Source organism: Haplochromis burtoni, unplaced genomic scaffold (genome assembly GCF_018398535.1).
Source record: "Haplochromis burtoni strain Fernald_Lab_line unplaced genomic scaffold, NCSU_Asbu1 Contig_112, whole genome shotgun sequence".
Lineage (NCBI taxonomy): Eukaryota > Metazoa > Chordata > Actinopteri > Cichliformes > Cichlidae > Haplochromis > Haplochromis burtoni.
Window position 1 is genome coordinate 210,595 of NW_024582473.1, and position 9,218 is coordinate 219,812.

Below are 9,218 nucleotides of genomic sequence, written 5' to 3' on the forward strand. Positions count from 1 at the left end.
TTCAGGATTCTTTGAGTGTCATTGCTCTCCTAAAAGGTCACTGAAGGTCTGGCCTGTGACCCATTTTAACCTCAGGGTGCAACCGACTAATAAAGGTAGGTTTAATGTGTGGAATCTCCCAGGAATGCAGACTTCTTTTCAATTATTTGGATCTAATGCATTTGAGGTATGTTTGTACCACAGATTGTTGACCATTACTCTGAGCTTTAGGCAAAATATGCAATTTTTAAAATAGACCGTATACATAAAAGGGAAATTTTTAAAATTTAATAGACAGAACACCCAAATCAAAATATGCACAAAAGTTAAGGGGGGAAACAGCCTGGTGTCTTATTTGCTACAGGGACAGAACACTTGGTCCATTGCGAACTGCGCTACACTCTAGTGCACTGAAAACCTCCAGTATACCCTCTATCCTGTATGGAGTAGGCTGGCTCAGCAGGCTGCAGCATCAAGTATATTCTGACCTGCAGAGGAAAATGCAAAATGTGACCAAGTATTCTGCTGAATCTTAACTGAGCAGCAAAAGAATATCTACTATAAACGCATTGCTTTTAATCGAAACCTTCTTAAATCTGGGCAATAGGACATACCTGCAGTTGGGATGTCTTGGAGCAGGTTATTTACCAACTGGAAGGTTGGTAAATTCCCGGCGGCTCCAGTCTGTATGCCAAAGTATCTTTGGGCAAGATATTAAAACCCCAGTTGCTCCCAATTCAATAGCGATAGCAATCAGTTAGACGTAGAAAAAAGGTGTTTGTATGAATGTAAATATGTGTGAGTATCATAGAAGAATCACTATATAGCCCACTGCACTTGTGGTGCAGTGGGCTATATAGTGGTAATATGCTGGTAACCAAAATTGGTTGCATAAAAAAAGACTTCTTCTTCTCAATTTAAAATTTCAAAAATTGACTTAAAAAAAAAAAAGAAAGAAAAATCTGAAAAGGTAGTAGCCTGAAGAATAGCTCGTGTATACAAAGTGCACGCGGTTTTATTTTGAAGAGAACTTCGGTTGATTTCCGGGTCTGTATCTGTGCATTGACACAGCTGCCAGCAGATATGGAGAGCGCCTTGCGGACGCAGTAGGGACATCAGACTTCACGCACGCACACAGAAACTGACACAGCCAGACGCGCAAAAGGAGAAAACTAACGCTTCTTTGTTTCCTCGTCGACCTTCACAGCCTCCAGCAGGCTCATGGAGAGCGGAGCCCTGCTTGTCCGAACCGGGGGCAGGTTGATCGGATGCCTTTCATCCCAGCAGCGCCGTTAGATGTTTCCCATTCAGGATTAATTGGTTGACCAATGGCTCCCAAACATGCGCGCCTCTCCAGCAGCGGTGGCCCCGGGGTCGGAGGGGTAAATAAGAAAGAAGACCCCTGCTCTTCCTCCTCGTCGCTATGGATCCTGGATGCGGGGATGGTGGCCGTCTACTCGCCGAGGATCGGGAAGAGGACGCGCGTGCTGAATGGAATGGTGGCCCGGTGGTTTGTGACCATCGGCGCGGTGCTGATGCTGATGATGCAGAGCTCCCTGGCCGCTGACGGTAGGACCCCGATGCTCTCTTTTTCCTGTCACTGAGAGGAGCCCTGTATTCTTATTTTAATCACGTAAATAAAGCATAAACCTCGCGATCAGCCGCCTGAGTCGCGCTAATGTTTTGAATCCACTCTCGAGCTGGCTCCATGAAAACAGCGATGAAGAGCCAGTGGAGAGGAAGACCTAATGAAACTCTGTTAGACAGGAGACGAGCTGCAAAAGCAGCAGCTATGTTAATGCACCCGGAGGTGTTGTGGCGATTTCTGAAGGGGTTCCTGTTGTTGTTGTTGTTTATACATTTACCGTATTGATTTATTTGTCTGACTGATTTTAAATCTCTTTATTTTGCGTTTGAACCGTCGGTGTAGTGTCACAGAGGCCCTAACCGATGTCACGGCCCCAAACAGGCAGCCGGAGCGCACTGTGGACCGCAGCGCTGCGCTCACCGCGGCCGCTTCTTTGCGTTAAGGAGGAAACTTTTTATTCATTCATGGAAAATTGGGCCCCGAGGTCTTCAGCCTCGATTAAGATCCATAGGGGACGTTTCGTAGTCGGCACAAATGAATAATTTAGGATCTCTATGTGCTCACAGACATCCGAGGATAAAAAGCAAAAAATAACAGCACCAGTCCTCATTCAGAGAAGCAATAATTAATGCAGGAAGCTGTTTCTTTAATACTGACAGCAAAGCCTCCGTGTAATCCTTTGGGATATGCATACACTGGAAATTACTGTTTCAGTCCCTTAAGAAGATGCTGTTTCTTTTTCTTAAGGAAATAATTCAGGCCTTAAGTTGGGTCATTTTGTATCAGAATGCCTTCATACACTGACATGTTCCTGGGCTTTGGCTGGAACGACCGCGCAGGCATCACTGCTCATCTGTTAGTCATGTTTAGACTGATTACAGGTTTGATCAAATCTTATAAAAGAAGAGAATTAAATACACCGAAACTGACTTTGGACGCATAGCAACAGTAAACCTCGTCTGATAAAGGGAGAAATCTGCAAAGCTGTGCTAAAAAGTCACAAACAACACAATTAGAATTTATTTGCTTCAGTCAGATCCAGTGGAGATGAGAAATAAACGGCCATTTCATCCAATTTGCAAAACATATTTTCTCATTTAATCGGACTTTTTTTGAGCTTATAAATCTTTAAGTCAAGTCTGTTCAGATGAAATAATCCACAACACGTGTATTAGCTACAGCTGAGATGTGAATGCCTGTACACAATAAATATTGTTAAAATAAAACATAAATGTGCCAACACACAGCCCGTCTGAACCGCAGTTTATTGGTGGTGCTCACAGCTCCGAGGGTGACATTTGCAAAAATGTCAAATGTCCTGTCGCTTTCCAGGAATAATGAGTCAGTGTGGCCAGCCCCACTGAGAACAGTATTAAAAATATCTTTTTAAACTTTCAATTAAAGTGACACACGAATAATTATAATAAATATGTCGGCCCTCTCCCAAGATGGCATGTACACTGTAGCAGTATCTGGGAAAAGACAGTTTAAAAAAAAAGATAAGGAATAAATGAGCTTCAGCTTAGATAAACTCATTTTCCTTCTGACGTACCAACCATATTACATCAGACAAATAAAAAGTGAATATGCTTATTTTTATAATTAAATGCAGCTGCAAATTTATTTGAACTGTATTATTCATCTGTTCATATTTGCCTTTATGGAAAGCGAATAACGTCCCATGAAAATTACAATATAAAGTAAGCCCACTGGACACGATGCCAATGTAAAAGCCCCAAAATGCAGTGCAGTGGTGTAATAATGTGAACATTCAATGCAACGTTTTGGTGCGGTTTCTGTGTTTGAATGGCAGGTTTCCCTGAAATGTTGTGCAACAGCGGGCAACAGGCATGTAGTTGATATTTCTCTGCTTTAGTGGCTACGTAGGAAGTGCTACACAATTAGTGCCAACATGTGTATACAAACCCTAATTTTCATTTACATGGCTCAGGACCTAATGAATCAGATGCCACTGGTGCAATGCGTGGGTAACGACAGAGTGCACCTCTGTTTCTGTATTTTGTACAAATGACAACCTCCAGGTCTAAAAAGCAAAGGTAGTGCTGAAGCACCAAAAACTGCAGTTCCTCTAATGGCCACTTGAGGGTGGCTCCAAAAGTGAGTGGGGGAAAAACTCCTGTGGGAAAATATTAAATGCTATCATTAAAACGCGTGTTTTACAAAAACACAAGACAGAAATTCTTTTACAAATAAAACTCGTACATTTAGATATAAAACACATAAAGTTAGGGGTACTTTGACAGGTGTGTCAGGAGAAGCACCTGCAGTTAGTTTGGGGTTTTTCACATATTTTTGTTCTTCAATATTGGTGAGTGAAATTATATTATAATAATCTGTTACCCATGTGTTTTTGTCTGTGTATGAATTACAGAGTTGTTGGACATAGCTTGCTAAAAAAACTCACAAACATTAGCCGATAACTTAGCAAGCTACCCTGTTTTCCAGATATACAGTCGTTTCTAGCTCCAAAAACCCCTGACGGCAGCAGCCAAATTGTTAACAATGAAATTTCAAAATGCAGCAACGATTGCTAGATTTAATTGCATTTAAATCTCTGATCAAAAAATCAACAATTTGTATTAATAAAACCAGCAAAGCCCTAAAAATCTCTAGAGTTTCTTTTGGAGAGAAAATGGTGACCAGGTTGCTCCGTCTGTGAGCATGAAGAAATAGTGTGAAGTGTAAATTTGATTTAAAAAAAAAAAGTACTGCAAATGTATTCAAGCCCCAGTGTATTTTGTGCAGAAGGTGTTTCAGCCTCGCCAACATGGGAATCACGGCAGTGAAAATTGCCATCAGCTTCTACTTCACAGAGTTTCAACAAGTTAGACTATATTGACAGCCTGTGTTCGACAAAGGCCTCAAACAAACCACACAAATCAAACAATCAAACTTAAATTATAGGACTATAGGATTTACTGCCATCTTTTATATACAGTGAATGGTTTTGTCTCACTTCCACGATGTTGCCACACCTGCAGCTGACAATGTTGCTCTAAAGGAGTGACCTGTTCTGGTCTAAGTAGTGCATCAGAAAAGATAACTTCATACGTGTTCATACATATATGGTGATGTTATGGGAGATCAGACGCAGCACATTCCCCGGTACACTCCTCTTCCTCATTTTTCCCTAAAACGAGTAATTAAAGGACAGGTGTGAATTAATGGAATAGTTTAGTAGCAGCTCTGTTGGCTTGCTGCTGGTTTATATTTGCATAATAATTTAAGCGATTGTCTGACTGACTTGCACACTCAGTGCCATGTAGTTAAAAGAAGATTGTCTCTCTCTCTCTCTTTCTCTGTCTCAGTGCCACTTTACCAACCTCACTTCCCGATCAAACTGGAAAATAATGAAATTCGGGCTCATCTTAATAACAAATGCCGCCACTACTCAGGGTGTGATTAGAGGGTAATAAAGAGAGACTGCACCCCTGTGATAGGAACATCTTCATTAGATGCATAAACCTGTTGTTGGGTAAAGATTTGAGAAAATGGAGACGATTGCCAAAGTATTTAGCAAAAGAGAGTTTATCTGCCCAGCCTCCCCGGTTAAATCAGAGCAAATCGCCCACTTGCTCTGGATGATATATCCTCTTTTATGTCATGCTGCTGTGCCACTTAAGAGTGAGCTGTTCCATAGAATGGCTCAGGGAGATTTGACTTTCTCTCTCGTACCTGGTTGCTCAAGCCTTTGGCTGTTTCGTTTTTTGTTTTTTTTTTTCCCAGAGAGAAAATGTTCCCATTGTATTTTTGTTTTCTGCATTTAGAACAGAAAAAAGATGCTTTGAAGGCTGATGCCCAGCTGGTGTGTGTATGTGTGTGTGTCTGCAGGCTCATACAGTATGTGAATGTAGGCGTTTTCTTTAATAAGTCTACAGAGATCTTCATCCTCAGTCAATAGCTGAGATCTATTGGTCCACGTTACCATGGGAACAGATCTGCAGCTAGTACTTTTTCTCACTGTGTGTCTGTTTGTGTCAGTCAGGGATTGAAAATAACATCTGAGTAAGTGCCAGGTTAGAGTCTGTTGCCTAATGATCGGCGTCTGATGACACACCAGCGGAGATGAAACGCTCCCCGTGCTGCACTGTTTCAAAATCAACTCAAACCTTCTGCTTCCAGCTGCTAAACATCCGGTTTTCTGGTCGTCTGAGTCACTGCATCCTGCTGCTGTTGTTTTCTTAGTGTTTAACATCATATGCGACTGAATCTCTTTCACTTCAGGATGCTTCACAAACAGCAACGTGACAGCTGATGTCAGTTAGCTGTGCCTTTTAAACACAACACAGTTTCCTGGACTGAAGGCAGCTTAAGAGATTGGGCTTCATTTGTTCGTTGTGGCATCATGATATATGTTCCTAACCTTTTTCACGGGAGGGCTTGGTGAATTTTGATGGCTGTTCCTTTCAACTTTAAATGGATTCAAGCCAGCTCTTGTAAAGTGTGACATCTTCTTATGAACATTAAAATCACACACCTGCTTGATGTTCTGCAGATCTACCACATTCTGCAGAAACAGCTGTAGCTCTGTGATGTCCTGTGGTGCCTGGCACCAGATCCTTAGGTTTTAGTGAGTTGCAGGGTGGGGCCTAAGAAGGTCAGACACTCATTGTGTTGGGGATTGTCCTGCTGAGAGAGACAGCTGCCATCGGGGAGTGCTGTTGTTATAATATGGGTTGATTGCTCTGTAGCAGAGTTATAATTCATAGTATGTGTCAAAGTTACAGATGTGATCAGGATCAGAGGTTTCCCATCAGAATATTACATAGCAACAACAAAAAGATCAGTGTTATTAACTTTACATGTCAGGAGTTTTAATTTTGTTTTGCTCGATCAGATACAAATATTCAGAAATGGTCATTTCGGATCTTTAGTAAAACGCCGTATCTTGGTGACTTGGGCATTAGATGGCATGCTTATATTTTTTGGTCTATAAATAGCTGAATCAGAAAGTCCGGGAATCTAATAACCAGGAGCCAGACTGTGAGGAATTGAATGTCTGGCCACAGAGTCATTGATAAATTCTGATGCTACCGATCATGTATCTGCTGTCATCAATTAAAGCAATCGATTGTGCTGATTACATAGAGGGAAACTGGGCTCCTCCCCGCCTCCTGTGGCTTCAGAGAGAGAGAGAGAGAGAGAGGAGGAGGAGGAAGAGGAGCTGGCTGAGCATCAGAGCCCTCACAATCAGATTAAAAGTTTGTGGTGCTGCAAAGGAAAGACGAGACAGAACAAGGAGGAGGAGGTAATCAGTCGGTCCCTTAGTGAGGCTGATTTAAATGTGACTTTAGGCTCAGTGCAATTTCAGCTCAAAGCAAAGAATAGCGTTCAGATGGAGAGACTGCTTTTATTAATACTGCTGCTTCACTTACGTCAGTGAACTCTGACAGAGCTTTACAGCCCCGTTACCCACTGTGTAACAATGACACATACTAAATCTGTGGTGGCACTGAATAATAAATAAGATAAAATCTATAAATATTTATCTGGAGCTTTATCAAATGTGAAAGGAGAACGACTTTACCGTGTATTCTTCTTCTGCATATGTCAATTTTTAGTACATTTTACTCATAATTGCGGTGAATTCCGCCCGCTTCACAGAGCACTTAAGCTCCGAGCTCGTGTTTAATGCACGGGGAATGTCGGACGCGATACCTCTGAAAACTCTGATGACGGCTGACAGCTGAGAAGGCTTGCTGCGCTACAACCTGCTCTATTTGATGCCAGTTACTTGGCTTCATAAGGATTCCTGCTCACACACGATCGCTCGGTTCATCCGTTTAGAAACCCTGACAAATCAAATGAACGGCAGCGCTGCACGCTCCAATGTGTCCTCTTCAGCTCTCAAGTAAATAACATTTCCGAGATTCAATCCAAAGAGGTTTGCAAAGCCACAGTTCACATCTGCTCAATTTATTTGGTGTCAAAGCATGTCTCATAAGAAGTATTAAAAAAAGGGGATGTAATCAAACATTGGGGAAATGAAAACCGGTGCTTCAGCAGCTTTGCTCCAAGGGTTTTGAATCCTGTAGTTATAACAAAAGCCATAATCTATAGATAGGGATGTAAGGAGGTCAGAGGGAATGTTTTAGATAGCCTTACACTCAGATTATTCTTAAACTGTATAAAAAAAAAAAAGATGGATGTAGACAGCATGAAGTTGCAGTTTTACATGGGACTCAAGCTTTTTACGCTTCCTGTTGGCTTCATTCTTCCTGGACAGTTGCCGCTTGGTTTTAAAAGATGGACTTTTGACGTGAAAGATAATCATCAACAAAATATAAAGAAACTCAGCAAAGCCCTTAAAACCAAATCTGAGTAGAATTTTTGCCTTTTAGTTCAGCGATCCCAAACCTTTTTTGCACCACAGACCGGTTTATGTCCGACAATATTTTCACAGACCGGCCTTTAAGGTGTTGCGGATAAATACAACAAAACAAAACCAGTACCAGTACCCCCCCAAAAAAGATTTATTCATAACACAAGGGAAAAGACCCAGGGAAACAGAGTTAATGATTAAAAAAACGCTAAAAAGTGATAAAAACCCTGGAAACCATGAATTCCACACCTGAGCCTCAACTCTTGCGGCCCGGTACAAAATGACCGGTCCGTGGCCCGGAGGTTGGGGACCGCTGTTGTAGTTGACAGGTGATTCTGCAAAAGGAGCTTCCTTCTTTTTTTGTGTAAAAGCTCTGAAATTAGCTCATGAGTAAAATGAATTTCCATCATTAAGTACCAAAAATGCTCCCTGCTTCCAAACAGGGATAGAAAACCACTGCAGTGGATGAGACACAATGACAAGTATGAAAACGCCCATTATTGGGTCATTTAAAGATGCTTGCATCGGGTCTGCATAGTTGTAAATGAAATCCCAACAGATTGTTCTTGCCAACTTAACCTTCAATAACATATGAAGGTTTTCTTAGCCCAGGTCATAGCTGACCTTGACCACACTTGTGAAGGCATGAAATATGAAAAGTATGTAAATGTTAAGGACATCCTCCCTTTGAGCCAACTTTATTGTAAAGGCTGGTGGGGCTTCTCGGCTCACTGTCAGAGCTGTATGCCCGAGATGACCTTATTAGCAGAGGCTTCGATTTTAATAGTTACTTCAGCCCTTTGGGAGGTATTAGCAGATATTTCATCAAGACGAGTGACAACAGTTGGAGCAGAAACCCGACTCACAGCATGGAGGACAGGGCCATCAAGACTGCTCTGGCCTCAAGGATTAAAGTTTTGAGTTGTAGCTTAAATTAACACTGCTGCTGCTCATGCTCAGACCCTAGCTGGCTGTCTTTGCATCATAATGAGATGGTAGCTTTTCTTTGCTCTGCCCCCCCCCGTATCTAAAGGGCACAGGTGATCAGAGGTGTGGCAGCACATCTAAGAAGAGGATTCTGCCTGCAATGGATCCAAGGCCAAAGATCCTGCATGTGGTCCCAGAGGCTGGAGCGGTGTGGGAGTGGAGGTGGGGTGAGGGAGTGGGGTCACTGCATCATCTGAGCACATGTTCTCAGCATTAAAGCAGCAGTGGCTCATTTTGCATCGCTCTGCTTGGCTGCACTCCATTCTGTGCTTCTCTGATTATGCACTGCTGGAGCTTTTCACACCGACAAGGAGGAAAAAA

General features: G+C 42.2%; 1 protein-coding gene across 5 annotated transcripts in view; it reads left to right on the forward strand.

Annotated features, from left to right (window-relative positions):
* Window positions 1-1,014: 1,014 nt before the first annotated feature.
* kiaa1549la (KIAA1549-like a) overlaps window positions 1,015-9,218 on the forward strand; it is a 117,557-nt gene continuing 109,353 nt past the window's right edge. For 4 of the 5 annotated variants that reach the window (XM_005928355.3, XM_005928354.3, XM_005928357.3 and 1 more), the window contains exon 1: window positions 1,015-1,548. In XM_005928355.3, the coding sequence (XP_005928417.1) occupies window positions 1,308-1,548 (241 nt within the window). In that variant the 5' untranslated portion in view covers window positions 1,015-1,307. The remainder of the gene's footprint in view (window positions 1,549-9,218) is intronic. The other variant, XM_005928356.3, reaches the window with a different exon arrangement.